The 14,670-nt window shown below is 57.2% G+C and overlaps 1 protein-coding gene across 1 annotated transcript in view; it reads left to right on the top strand.

Moving 5' to 3' along the window:
• The window catches only part of LOC122366921 (eukaryotic translation initiation factor 4 gamma 1-like), a 31,502-nt gene that overhangs the window by 14,877 nt on the left and 1,955 nt on the right, over window positions 1-14,670 (top strand). The window contains exons 3-14 of the mRNA XM_043339589.1: window positions 3,197-3,301; window positions 3,628-3,711; window positions 4,001-4,248; window positions 4,850-4,903; window positions 5,609-5,714; window positions 7,762-8,027; window positions 8,314-8,617; window positions 8,935-10,248; window positions 11,410-11,666; window positions 11,979-12,380; window positions 12,732-13,814; window positions 14,114-14,587. Coding sequence (XP_043195524.1) covers window positions 3,197-3,301; window positions 3,628-3,711; window positions 4,001-4,248; window positions 4,850-4,903; window positions 5,609-5,714; window positions 7,762-8,027; window positions 8,314-8,617; window positions 8,935-10,248; window positions 11,410-11,666; window positions 11,979-12,380; window positions 12,732-13,814; window positions 14,114-14,587 — 4,697 coding nt within the window. The remainder of the gene's footprint in view (window positions 1-3,196; window positions 3,302-3,627; window positions 3,712-4,000; window positions 4,249-4,849; window positions 4,904-5,608; window positions 5,715-7,761; window positions 8,028-8,313; window positions 8,618-8,934; window positions 10,249-11,409; window positions 11,667-11,978; window positions 12,381-12,731; window positions 13,815-14,113; window positions 14,588-14,670) is intronic.

Raw genomic sequence — 14,670 nt, 5'->3', positions numbered from 1 at the left:
CGCTGTTACTGGGCAGCCCGGGGCTCCGACTAGTGGTGCTCAATGCAAGACCCGGCGTAGTTATGGCTGAGCTCAGACATGATAAGTCATCTTGTGTTTGTTGTTTGACATGTGATTTACATCACATGTCGGCTGATGTTTTGTGATATTGCGGTAAAGACAGTGGAAATCGGAAGTTGTCGTAGTTTTTTTTTTTTTGTATTTAGTATAATTGGTGCCGTGCTGTGTCATGGCTAAGTATTAAGTAATTTATAGCTTTCAGTGATGCCTTATATATAGGTACTTTGCCTCAGTCACATTTTTCGGTGTTTCTTTTTCATATTCTTCTGGTCAAGGCTCTCACGACTAAACAGCTCGGATTCGTATATTTTCATTGCAGTTCGGGGGTTAGCTGCTGGGACCCTATCACATATCACCAGGAGAGGAGCCCTGGTCATATGACCGGATAATAACCGTTGAGTTGACTTGGTCGGTTGGACCGTTTTACGCTGTCATCATCCCGGTCAGATGGAGCCGTTTCAGCTGTTTTTTTTTTCGGAGTGTGGGAGCTTTCGGTCTCAGTCTAACTCATTCCCCACACATTGGCGAGCTACACTTTCTTTGCCGACTCGTTCCATCCCGATGACTGATCTGCCTTGTTAGGTTTTCGGCTTGCTTTCAAATCCGCTGATGTGCATTTTGTTTACATAGAGCTATAGAGGCCAGCTGAGGGATGCGACAGACTTGGTTTTGTGATTCTGTAAAGCACGATTACTAACTGGCATCGCCTGACTGCATGATAAATTCGCTCGCCACGCTTAGTTAACAATCCCGTGACGATTCCTGTCAAGTTTGATGTCATCTTTTTGTGTAAATCAGCGGAACGCTTTGCACGAAAGGTTTATATGTCGTGATTTCTCCAACCTCAAGGGCATGGCTTTCAACCTCTATCAAGACGTATTATCCACCCATAGATCCTATCCATCATCAGAACATACTTTTACTGCAAATATCCAGTTTCATCGGAGCTTGATTTAAAAGTGCAGTACTGGAATAATGAAGACATACTTGTTTCGGTAATAGCATTGCGATAAGGTTTTCCATGAAGCTCTAGAATCTGAAGAGCGGTGTACATGAACCATTTTTAGGACCACATGAATGTCTGACATTTGAACAATGTATATGTATTGTGGAACGCTGCTTAATTAAGTTGGTAACTCTGAGGGATGTCGTGCATACTACATATATCCGATTCTCTCTCTATATCTTTGTACGGTATATCGGCTAGTTTTTATACCCTTGACGTCACGCCTGCCACTAATAGTGCAGGTCGCGGGGCGAACGCGTGCACACGTGCATTATTGACGTCTCCCTGTCTGTGACTGGCGTCATTATGAGGAGTCTGGATACGCAGTGGGCTGGCGGCGGCTCGTGGAAAGTGGGTCGGGTGCCGTGTCTACTATGAGTGCTGTCTGTCGGGGGGGGGGGGTTAGAGGGAGAAGGGGTACTGTCTGGCGGACGGTTGTTTACCGTCTGCCCGCTGCTGGTACTACGGTGTGTCGGCGGGGTGGTTACTGTCGGTAGGCCAGATTTTGTGGCTACCGCTGCTATTTGGAGCGGTGTGGTGGTTACTTGTCTGTCGGAGGATTGGTTGCTGACTGTTGGTTGGTTCTCTGCCGATGAATCAGGCTAGCTGTGGCGGTGGTTCTGGGTATCTACTCATTCAGTAGGTCCGGGTATCTGTTATATGAGTTGGCCCGCGCCAGTTGGCATTTGGTAGGAGCGCAGTTCAGGGGCGGATCCAGAAAATCTCCAAGGGAGGGGCCATTAGAAACCAGGAGGCCCCCCCCCCATAATCCCACCTGTTGGAGGCCCCATCTTCCCACTTGTTGGGCCCCCCCCCAAAAAAAACTGCGTCTATTGAGCTTATCTAGCTGTTCAGGCAACATCTCAACATCTGTGCAGGCTTGGAGGCCCTCTGTGCAGGTTAGGAGGCCCTGTAAAAGTGGTCATCTCTGTGAGTATAAGAGACCTCCAAGTTATGAAAAGCTTTACCAATCTTCTAACAAAGAAGTCTTCTCAGCTAGTCTTCTAAGAAATAACTAAGTGGGTAGGTTAAAAAAAAAAACTCATCGGATTTCGGCCACTTTATTTTCAGGAGGCCCCCTTTTCAGCTTTTTAACTTTTAACTTTTTATTTTATTTTTGAAAAAAATCGGCCAAGGGGGGGGGGCCATGGCCCCCATGGCCCCCCCCCCTTGTATCCGCGCCTGGCGCAGTTGGGCCCGGGGTTGTTCTTACAGCAGGCGATGGGTCCTAGCGGGTCGCCAGGAGCGCAGTGGGGCCCAGTGTTGTCCCGGTGTCAGTCGGTGGGTACGCCGGCCACTGCGCCGCGTTCCCGGCGACCCCGGCCGGGTCAGGGACACCCTGTGCCGATCGATTTCTGAGGCGCTGGCTGGACCCTGTCCAATGGGAGTCCTTCGGGAGTCCCCTCCTCGGCTAGCTGTGAGTTGGTGGTGACTCACTGTCGGTGAGCGGCAGCCGGTGAGATGAGGTGCCGCCAGACTGACACCGGCCGCCGGAACTACCGGCCGCTCTCTCACTGGCCGCCGGCCGGTCCAGCCCGACTGGGTGATATGTTTGAGTTTTGTGGCCGGTCGGTGTACGCAGCCACAGGCCATGGCCAGTGAATGTATGGTATTGCGTCACTTTTGACGCAGTGAGACGCGTCAGACAGTTCGACACATTGGGATTGCCGATAAGTTTGGTACTGGTCCGTCCTCCCTGACAGCACTGTATTTACCAAGGTACCTATCAATACTGATTTATTTATGTCGCGACATTTCAACATCTATCGTTGTTGGCTGGTGTTTGACTCGGACACCCACTTCAGCCTCAAATAGATGATGTCAATCACGGAGTGTGTGATGTGTCACGGGAGGCCTTTTTAGACGTTGCCGACACGATCACCGATTCATACTCAACGGAGGTGCTGCTGTGTGAAATGGTAACCCTTCCTTGCACCAATAGTGAAATCCAAGTGTGCCAACGATGTTCCCTTTATGTGTAAGCATGCTTTACACACTGACTACGAGTATGTCGCTTTCACTCATACGTTCGATATGCATTACTTACCAGCGGGGAGTTTTGCGCTGTTGAACCGAAACCTTCGTAGTCTGTGCGTTCGTCCACTGACCGGTGTGTTTCTGTCTTTACAGAGAGACCGCCGGAAACAGGAGGAGGAGGGGTACCGCTGCCACAGCCCGGAGGGCGGTATAACGTGCCGCTGTCGGCACAGCCCCGCGGCTACGGGCCGCCCCCAGGTGAGACTGCGTACCAGTGGGGCTGCTGCAGACCATGCAGACCTTACAGATTAGTGTATTTATTGCTTACCACTGCCAAGTGAACCTATGATCAGTAGAGTGGCTACTTACTGAGGTAAACTTACTAATAAAATCACTACAGAAAAAATCAGTCGAGCTTTCTGGTCAATACGCCATCCACACATAATCGCCGGTGTACCCAAATAAAGGCAATAAAGCTGCGTGTTGAGTCAAAGTGATGCAGTCGCTCACTTCGCTGCCCTGCTGTTCAAGTGTAGCTGATCTGTGTCTCTCGTTTTCTAACCCGTCTGTCCGTGCACCTACAGGAGCGGGCGATGGCCAGCCACTCCAGTACATGCCCCCGCCGCGGCCCTACCAGCAGCCCATGCATGAGATGGCCAAACAGAACTGTGAGTGGCCATACTGAGTCCGTGGGGACCGCCGGTTGAACGGGCTGGATTAGGGAGGGTCTAGTGTAAAACAATGTAGTGTTTTTGTATGGGCTGATGACTGGTGCTCACTGATAATTTCGGTAAGGACTTGAATGTGTTGTATGGGCGATATTTGTTTTATGAATCGATGTATTGCGGACTGATGTTTGCTGTATATGGTGGAGTGTCGTTCGCTGTGTGGATTTCTGTATGACAGACTGTAGTTGTTCGCTGTGTGGTCTGACACTCGCTCCCCGTTGTCCGGCAGTGGAGCTGCCCTCGGTGCCGGGCTACCCTGGCCCGCACCAGCACCACCAGGCGCCGGTGCTGCGGCCCGGCGCGCCGCTGGTGACCGGCGCGCCCGGCTACAGCGCGCACCAGATGATGGCCGGGCCGCGGCCGCCGGCGCCCGCCCCCGGCTACCCGCCCGGCGGGCACGCCATCAGCATGCCACCGCCGCCGGCGCCGCACTCGGCAGCAGCCTTCAGCATGGCCGGCGGACTGCCGCCAGGACAGGTCAGAGGGGTGAGGACGAACTATCGGGGAGTGGGGAGACTAGGAGAACATCAGGGCAAGTCAAGGAACAAAGGAGTTCTGTCGGCCTTGGAGAGTCACTGGGCACACCGGGACGTCGAGGGTTCCTTGAGAGTCACTGTGTAGTCTAGGGAACATCGGGGCATCAAAGTTCCCAAGAAACTGGACTAGTGGTCAACTGACGGTAGATAAGAGATGTCTCGTGTTTGCCGCCTATTAGTATGTATTCATCTAAAATCCGTCCACATGATGGCTTTTCGGGATTTGCGTCAATACAAGATAGCACACTCATAAAACGACAGAATAAAACGTGACATTAGAGCAGACACTCGCCATATTCATAAAATACATAAAAAGGTGAAGGTTTAAAATGTGAGGCTAAAAGCGAAGACTTCGCACATTGTGTTGCATGAAAATTAAACACAAAATGAATGCACTGAGTGACGAATAGTAGCGAGAGATCTATGGTACTTTCTATTAGTCCCATTGATATATTCCGTGTCATATGTCGATTGTGCCGATCGGTGCCATTAATGTCGATACGACCCTGTCCTGTTACTGACATAATGTCTGCCTTCCACAGGCGCCGCCGATGATGATGTTCTTTTCTCCGGGTCAGGTGCCGCCCGGCGGACAGGTGAGTCTCGGCCGTCTCTGCTGTCAATATTACCGTCTCAGGCCATCTCCGCACATATTTGCTACTGGAACTTTAGACGTCATCGAAAATAATTTTGCAATGCAGTAGGGGTGGGTTGGGAGGGGTGTGTGGGGGGGGGGGGTGCCTACTTCGTCCTTTAGCTGGTCGGTTAATAGTGTTGGGCAGGTCTACGGAGTCGATAGGTTTTCGGTGACTCCGGCTCCGGCTTCCAAAAGTCAACTCCTACACTGGTCGGAGCTGTCGACTTCGACCAACCCCGGCTTCGTAGCCCTGGTGTTGGGTAATTGTGATTGCGCCACAGAACTACGATGGTGCGGTTTAATGTGTATACAGCAGTTTTGTGTATATTTAGTTTTGCGCGTCAGACCGGCCAATAACCATCCGTCCTCACAAGTCACAATATGCTGCGTACGTACAGTCGTATTCAAACGCCACGGAACTGGTGGGCGAACTCGCTTGTAACGAAGTATACGTGTGCCGGCATACCGCCCTAGCTAACTGAACCCGAACGTTGGTAACTACTCACTGGTTCAGGAGCGAGGGCGTTGATGCCTTGCGACTCACTACATTAATGTTTCATCAAGTGCAGTGCAGCCACGCCGAATCAGTTGCTGCGGACGCAAATTCTGCCACTCTGACCGTGATCTGCTCACCTGACCCCAACCTGACCTGACTTTTCGGCAGGGTCACCCGGGTGTGCGTCAGGGGCCGACTGCCTACATGCCCACACCTCCCGTGTACTCTACCCAGCCACCATACCAGCAGCAGCTGACTGTCCAGCCTCCTCAGGGTGAGTGACCGGCCTCCGAGCCACCGACGGGACAGGCACTCGGCACCTCCCACCGGGGGACGCTAGTAGAGAACACAGGATGACCGAGTGGCTAGGCGTGCTTTTCTATTAGCTTGTTGGCTATCCTGTGATCACCGTACGGCGTGCATCGTCACCAGGGAATGTCTGGTAGCTTGTTTTGTTTAGAAACTACTGAAGTTCATAAGTATTCGAGTTCAACAAAATGTGTCTGGCTTGAAATCAGCCATTTACAAATAATCAATCATGCGCCGACTTCCCACCCGTCTGTGTCAGGTACACTCGAGGGCAGATTGATGTTCTACAACTCTTTATCCACCGGGTTCCTATGGCTCAGCATTGGCAGCAGCCGCCTGGTACCGGTAGACTGTGCCGCTTCACTTACTTGTCAAGCGGCACAGCCTACCCACACTGTATGCCACCGGTCTGGGTCGGTGGCTGGAAGGCAATGTGGGCCGCCTGTGACGTCAGCGCAGCGGTGAGGGCCGAGCCCGGAGGCATGGCTCGGGTCGGCGCGGCGCGGCGGCTGGCGAGGGCTGGGGAGTGAGGTGCAGGGGTGGGAGCACGGACCATCGCGCGGCTGAGCGAGTGTGGTTAACTTTCGCGTCTCAAGGCGCCAATTATTCTACCTAACAATTGTGCTAAAGCAGTTGATAAAATGTCCTATCCCCAAGACAGCGCATATCATCACACTTGCCATGCACATTACGACACTTAAACGTGGCACTGGGACAGCCGATAGAATTCACATCACACGTGCATCGAGTTGCGGAGCTACATTGTTTTTAACAGATAGGTATTAAGGCCTTGATTGAGCTCATTGGTGTCTATTATTTCGCACAGCAATCGTCCAGAGACGTGAGAACTGGGGTTTTTGGATAGCGCGGCGTCCCAACTTTAAGCAACTCTTACTGTTCCTCTAATGTGTTGTCGCAGCCACCAATAGCAAACAGTTCCATCTAGGAACAAATAAGTCGCGCACCTGGGACGGTTCGAACCGGGTTTCTCCAACCGGTAACCCTACGACGCTATCGTGTATCCACTGAGCTGCCGAAACCAGCGAGCACCCGCCGCGGTCAAACGCGATCAAATGTCACAATACTGTCATTGGCGGTCAGCGGGTGAATGTCATTTTGTTTTGTGCAGATGAGGACCGTTGACCGTTCTCGGTAGCTCAGTGGATGAACGCTCGTGTCGTGAATTGGCCGGTGAGAGAAACCCGGTTCGAACCCCCCTGAGTGGCCGACTCTTTGGCTCCTAGTTGGAACTATTTGCTATTGGGGGCTGCGACCACATAATATTAGAGCAACAGTAATAATCGCTTTAAATTGGGGCGTTGGCTCGGCACTACTCATAACCCCCCAGTTCCCACGTCTCTGGACGATTGCCGTGCGAAACAATAGACACCAATCTGCTCAACCAAGGCCTTAATACTAATATGTTATGCAAAATATAGCTCCGCACCTCGATGCACCAGTGACATAAGTTCTATCGGCTGTCCCATTGCCACGCTTAAGTGTGTCGTAATGTGCATTGCAAGTATGATGATAGGCGCTGTCTTGGGGATAGGACATTTTAACAACTGCTTTAGCACAATTGTTAGGTAGAATAATTGGCGCCTTGAGACACGAAAGTTAACCACACTCGCTCAGCCGCGCGATGGTCCGTGCTCCCACCCCTGCACCTCACTCCCCAGCCCTCGCCAGCCGCCGCGCCGCGCCGACCCGAGCCATGCCTCCGGGCTCGGCCCTCACCGCTGCGCTGACGTCACAGGCGGCCCACATCACCTTCCAGCCACCGACCCAGACCGGTGTCATACGGGTGGGTAGGCTGTGCCGCTTGACAAGTAAGTGAAGCGGCACAGTCTACCGGTACCAGGCGGCTGCTGCCAATGCTGAGCCATAGGAACCCGGTGGATAAAGAGTTGTAGAACATCAATCTGCCCCCGAGTGTACCATCCCGGGCAGTGACCTGACCCTCACCAGCGGTACCCTGTTCAGTGTTCAACTCTCCCCTCGGGCTCTGGCAGGGCTGTACGTGCAGGCGCAGCCACAGCCGGCGCCCGGCGGCCAGCCGGCGCCGCCGCAGATGTGGGGCCCGCCGCCGCCGCCGGCTCAGATGTCCCTGCCGCCGCCGATAGAGCAGCTGCAGGCGCGCCGGCCCCAGGAGCAGCTGTACGCGCCGCCGGTGCCGCCGCCGGCGCCCGTACAGCACCACGCCAGCCACCGGATCCCCATCATCAACCCGGAGACACACGAGGAGGTGGCTGTGAGCGGCAGCAGCGCCCAGACGCCCGTGAGTTGTCCTCCATCGCGGACAGTGGTCAGTGTGCCGCAGGACGACTGTGTGTCGGTGTGTGTGTGGGTCTGTTATGTGTTTTGAGTCTGTGGGTTTGCGGTTGGGTCGAGCGTTAGAGCTGGCGTCGAGTTTTATAGAATGTTAGTGATTATCCTAACGCTGCTGGAATACTGGTATGTTCTGTTTACGCTATGACTGCTGAACTCCTAGGGCCGAGCTATGACATTCAGCGGTAGCTTCGACACGACACTCGCCATCGTCTAACCCCCTCCTCCCCCGGCAGAGCGGCGTCCCAGAGACGGCGTGGCGGCCGCTGGGTAACGGCGTGTCCACACTGCCCCGCTCGGGCCGCCAGCACAGCAGCGCCAGTGTCTCTGAGCTAGGCGAGCCGGACGGCCGGCGCGGCCCGCGAGCCCGCTCCAGCGCCAGCTACTCCGAGTGCCCGCTGCCGGGCGAGGGCGTGCCCGAGTGGGCGCCGGCGCCCGCCCTGGCGCCCCAGTCGGTGCCCGGGCGCTTCCAGACGCCCACCGCCAACGGCCTGTCCACTCACTCGCCGGACGTGATTCGGCGCCAGGTGATGAATTATGGTACGTACGAACCCAGCGCCGCGCGGCCCGCCCGGTGTGGCGGCATGGGAGACGGGCAGTCTGTGAGGATGTGTCGTTATCAGTTTGGTAGCTGTTTAGTGATTACCTATCTCGAGATTTAGAACTAGCTGTAATGGAACGGTAGGATTTATTTCGTGGTTGAGAGGAGGGCTTGCTGAGTCCGGAGTGCTTGCTTGGTGCAGCTTGTCTACTTTTCTGAATTTATTGGTGTGCCTGTCGCACCATGCATCCTCCTGTAACTGTAGTAGTCTGGTTGTGTGCCCCATCTGACCCGGCTGTGTCTGTGTTTCCCGCAGCGTCTCCGGCGTCGACGGTGCGTCAGTCGGAGTGGAACCCCGCTCGGGCGCCCGGATGGTGTCCGCCGGTGCCCCCGTCCCGTCCGTCGGACGGTCACTACTCACTGCCGGCCAGCCTGCCCGACCTAGTACCGGTACCGAGTGTACCTCCCGGCCTGCCGCCCCCCGACAGCGCCCTCCAGTACAGCCAGGCGGCGCCGCGCCCGGAGGGAGCGGATATGGGCCTTCAGTACGGACAGGGTGTGCCGCCTGCCGTCAGCGCGCGGTTGGAGGGACCCGAGGCGGCGCGGCAGCAGTTCGCGCAGGGTGTCCCGCCGCCTATCGTGGACAGTCTGCCCAAGGAGTCGGAGAGTGAGCGGGAGCCAGCGGTCCCAGACGCGACCAGTGTCACTAGTGAGAGTGCTGAACCGGCCGGAGTGATTCCGGGCCGCCCCGAGGCTGTGACTGCGGAGCCAGCTAGCCCCGCTGAGGTGAAAACGGGCGAGTGTGTGCCCCCGCAGCAACTGGAATCGTCTGCCGTCCAGGAGGAGCCAGTAGAAGAGTCGGCAGAGGTGGAGATCGCCGAGGAGGCAGCTGCTGAGCCGTCCCTGTCAGAGGCTGTGACAGCGGCCGCCACGGAGCTGGAGCGGCTGGCGGTGTCAGCAGCTGACGAGGCGCCGGCCGCCGCCCCGCCGCTGGAGCCGGCTCCTGAGTCAGTGTCGCCAGCACTGGACTCTACCCAGCCGGCTGAGTCCACTGAGGAGGTCCCTGCGGCGTCAGAGGAGGTGGTAAAGTCGCCTGTGACCGCGGTGGTGGTAAACGGGTCCCAGAGTTACTCCACGATTGTGTCGGACAAACCGTGTGCGTCGGTAGTGCCGATTGAACAGAAGGCGCCGCATTTGAATGGTCAGAACGGCGGTGAGTCGGCAGCTGATGAGAATGGCGTGAAGGAAAGTCTGCCAGCGGAGCCGCAGGAGCCGTCACCGGAGCTTGAGGAGCCGAAGGAAACGGCGTTGGTGACTGAGGAGCTTCAGGAGGCGACCGATGAGTCTAAAGAGCCTCCAGTTGAGGTAGCTACCGAGTCACCGAGCGAGCAGAGCCCGGAACCGACTCCGGCTCTCACTCCGCCGTCCGAGGACACTCCGGCCGACAGCCCCGCCCGGGGCACTCCAGCGAGCACTCCGGCCGACACTCCGTCCCTGGGTACTCCGGTGGGAACTCCGTCGGGCACCCCGGCTGCGTCGCGCCAGGGCTCCCCGCCACCTGTGAATGGTACGGCGGGCCGGCCGGCGCCGCCCGCTGCAGAGCCGCCGCCGCGTCACCTCGCCGCCAAAGGTCAGTTGATTCGGGGGCGTCTCATGGAATGCCTCCTCAGTTGATGCGTCCTTGCACGCTTGGGAAATGAGTGGCTGTCAAGGGAAGTTAGGCATGGATCTGGTTTGAAATGAATGGTTATGTAAAGAATTATTGTATACATTTAATTTTGACTATGCGGTATCATTTTGATGTTCCCCATGCTGTCACTTTTTGTCTCATGGTCACGATTTCCACATGTAGTTAGTGCTCCAATATCCAAAGTTATTGTAGCATGCATGACGTGTATGTGTGGGTGCAATCATGCGTATCGCATAGTGTCGTATTATAGGTATCGTATAGGTATCGTATAGTGTCGTATAGACTGTAGAGTATGACTCAGTGTGTATATGTATGGGTGCTGTTGTGTGCACACTGCACAGTGCACATAACTGGACAGGACTTCAGTTAGGCTAGACAGGGACAGAGCCGCCGCGCCGGCCGACAGACCAACACCCGCCGGAGACATGATACCGCGGGGTCGGGTGGCGAGTGCTCGGCGCTGACTGGCGAGCAGGCGGCGGCCAGGGCCCTGTTTCACCGGTGATAGCAGCAAGCTGCTATCACGTTTCGCGAGCTGACGTCATGTCATGACGCCATACTGCTGACGTTATGGGCAGTTCCGGCGCACGATGGCCGCGACGTTGGCCGCGGCATTAAGTGACGTATGAGACTAATAGTAAGAGTTTACGCAGTCATTATAGTATATTTATTTTTATTATATATTTTTTAAAATATGATGTATTTAAAAGAAGTTAGGTTTAAGGAAAATTTGGACGTAAACTTCGAACATTTAGTTGATGACGTAAAACAATATTGCGGCAATCGTGCGCCAGAATTGCCCCTTACGTCAGCAGTATGACGTCATCACATTACGTCAGCTCGCGCAATTTGATAGTAGCTTGCTGCTATCACCGGTGAAACAGGGCCCTCGGTCAAGGCCATACCCAGAGTCAGTGGGGCACGAGCGGAGATGCTGTTTGGGGCAGACCGACATTGTGCGAGCGTGGCTTACTCCTACGATTATATTTGAAGATAGACTCTGAGTGGAGGACAGTAAGTGTGGGTGTCCGGGTCATTTGTCACACTCCCTGTCCGCCCCGGTCCTGTGACTGACGGTCTGTGTCTCTATATCTGGTGCAGGTGACGGCCGGCCGACGCCGCCAGCCCCGGCCCCGTCACACGCCGCCAAGAAGCACTACGGCCGCTCGGAGCTGCTGGCGCTGCAGCACGCGCCTCTGTCGCAGCAGCGGCCGGCCGCGCTGCCCGACCTGCCGTCAGTGGTACGACGCGCCGGAGCGACCACCGACCAGCGCGCCGCCGCCCTCAAACCGCGCCCCATCGGACCGGGAGAGTTCGCCTCCGGCTTTAAACCGGCCGTCATGGGTCCGCCGGGCAAGGTGAGGGACAGTCGCTGGACCGCGCGTGGGGTAGTGAAAGGTCGAGGGGAGGTGCTAGCTGATGAGGCTGATGGACACGTGAAACTAGCTGGCCAGAGTCAAGCTGCTTAGTCTAGCGGCATGGATTAGGGGAGACAGAGGGAGGCTTAGGGGAGGCTAGGGGATGGGATGGAGTTTCTATTACTGGCTGCGCTCCGCTTATTACTTCAAATGTTCACCACCATTCAGTGTACCCCATGACTGTGTATAACCCGTATGAAGCTGTTAGTCCTTGGCTGGGCTGCTATTCTGACCTCCTTGCTCCCCCGACAGTACCGTGGCCGCAGCTCCCAGGGCGGAGTCGGCGGTGGCGGCGGCCGGCGCGACGGGCCACTCCAGTCACCAGCGCCGCCCGTGCGCCGTATCGAGATCAGTCGGGACGTCAAACTACACACCACGGAGAACGCGTGGAAGCCGGGCGCCGCCAAACCGGGCGCCGAGAGCGCCGAGGATTCGGCGGACGCTGAGGCGCAACTGGTGGCGCGTCTCAAGGGCATCCTCAACAAGATCACGCCGAGCAACATCGAGAAGCACATTGAGAACATCCGCCAGCTGGAGTTCAACACGGACGAGCGGCTCGGGAAGATGATTAATGTGCTGTTCGACAAGGCAGTGAACGAGCCGGCGTACGCCAGCCAGTACGCGGCAGTGTGTCTGGCCATGACCAAACCCCCGGTAAGTGGACGGCGCTGGGAAGGTTCGACGGGGAGGGGGGGGGGGCACAGAGGGTGGCGTGCGGAGGCGTGGGAATATGAGGAAGGAATAAGGGCGGTGAGGGGTATCGACTAAGCTATCAGCCTGAGATGACAGGGGAGGTGCCTGCTAAATGATTAATCCAGAATTACGTCGTTAACATTTTGTAAGGACTGTTTTCTTCGATCTGGACGGGCCATTTACTTTACTATAATTGTATATTGTATAGGCGCTGTGTCCTGGCTATTCGCGGACAGAACCCGCGTATCCGGCGCTGGCCGATCGGATCTGGCCTCTGTAACACCCGCGTCCGTCCTCCCCGTCTGTCGACAGGCGGGCAGCGAAGACGAGAGCAAGAAGGCCATGTCCATGTTCCGCAAGCTGCTGCTGACACAGTGCCAGCGCGAGTTCGAGAAGGACAAGTCGCTGGAGCTGAACCTGGGCGAGCGGCAGCGAGAGATCGAGGCACAGACGGACCCGGTGGAGCGGCGAGCCAAAGAGCGCGCACTGGAGGAGGCGCAACGCCAGGGCCGCCTGCGCTCTAATGGAAACATCCGCTTCATCGGCGAGCTCTACAAGCTGAGCATGCTGACAGACCGTATCATGCAGCAGTGCATCACCAAACTGCTCAAGGACCGGCACGAGGACTCATACGAGTGCATGTGTAAACTGGTCTCTACAATAGGGCAGAAGCTGGAGGTGGCGGAGAAAAAACAAGGCCGCGACTTGGGCAAGATGTTCGCTGAGTTCGAGCGACTGTCGGTGGATAAGAAGCTCTCGTCTCGGATCCGATTCATGTTGCGTGACCTGATCGAGCTGCGTGCCAACCATTGGGTGCCGACGCGCACCACGGCTCAGCCGCGACCTATGACCATCGAGGAGGTGCACGAACAGGCGCGCCTGGCAGAGGCCAAGCAGCAGGCGGCGCTGGCGCAGGCCGAGGACCGGCGGCGCAGCGAGCGGCGGCGCGGCGGCGGCGGACGCGACGCGCCGCGGCCCGGCGGCGACGGCTGGAACACGGTCGGCCGCAACTCGCGGTACGACGCCAGCCGTATGATGAGCGCCGTTAGCGCCACGGCCGCCGCGCCGCCGCCGGCGCAGCTCAAACTGGGCCCCGGCGGCGGCAGCGGCTGGGGACTCGGTGCCAAGGGCGCCTCGCCCCGGCGGGCCTCTCCCGCCACCACCCCCGGCTCCGGCGCTAACCGGTTCCAGGCACTGCGGGCCGAGGCGCGCAGCCGAAGCCGCGGCGGCTCGGCAGAGCGCTCCGGGAGCAGGAACAGCTCTGCGGATCGGGCGCCACCGCCACCGGCCGCCGCCGCCTCCCGGCTCAAGGGCCCCGCGGACGCGGACGCGGACTATCTGAAGCGGCAGGCGCGAGCCATCGTCGGCGAGTTCCTAGAGAATGGGGATGAGGAGGTGAGTGCGCTGCCGGGGACTGATTGGTGGGCGCAGCGTTGGCAGATTTCCCAATAAGGCACGAACAAATCGACTTTTCTTAAGATTCTAGGGTCTGCTATCGTTCAGTTTTGCCAATAGTTACCTACGCGCTGATACTGAAAAATTGAATTTGCTGTCTCTCCGTACTTAGTGCCCTAAATTGTGAGCTATGATTTGATCTGACATTTATTCCTTTGGTAGTCTGGTGGGGCGGTCCGTTGTAAATGTGTTCTCTGGTGACCCAGCTATCTAACTCCCGCCTGTCCCTGTGTCCACAGTCGGCAATTGTCGACTGCGAGGGTCACCTGCACGACAGCACCTTGGCCGACTTCGTCACCCAGTCGCTGGAGGCGTTTGTGGACGCCCGCTCGGCTCGCGAGCGTCAGGCGGCCGGCCGGCTACACGCGCTGCTGCTCCAGCGCGGTCTGCTGCCCGTGGCGGCGTACGTGAGCGGCGCCCGCCAGCTGCTAGACGTGTCTGCCGACCTAGCCACGGACGTGCCGGCCGTGTGGACCAACCTGGCGCAGCTGATGACGCCGCCGCTGCTGGCGCCCGGCGCCGGCCTCTCGCTGTCGGCGCTGGCGGCCGCCGCGCACTGCTGCGTCCAGGACGGCGGCGGCGTCAAGCTGACGGTGGCCCTGCTGCGCCAGCTGCGGGCCGAGGACGAACAGCGCGCCCGGGAGCTGGTGCCGGCTGGATTCAACTGGCAGCGGCTGCTCGGCGACCGCGAGCCGCTCGCAGTGCTCAAAGAGGTGGGTGCGAGACGTGAGAGACTCAGAACAACTGAATGGCGTGTTGAAGTTGGAGAACTGCTGTTCCTACCTTTCATAATATC

Source organism: Amphibalanus amphitrite, unplaced genomic scaffold (assembly GCF_019059575.1).
Source record: "Amphibalanus amphitrite isolate SeventyFive unplaced genomic scaffold, NRLGWU_Aamphi_draft 000839F_arrow, whole genome shotgun sequence".
NCBI classification, from domain to species: Eukaryota; Metazoa; Arthropoda; class Thecostraca; order Balanomorpha; family Balanidae; genus Amphibalanus; species Amphibalanus amphitrite.
This window is presented reverse-complemented; position numbering and strand designations above follow the sequence as displayed.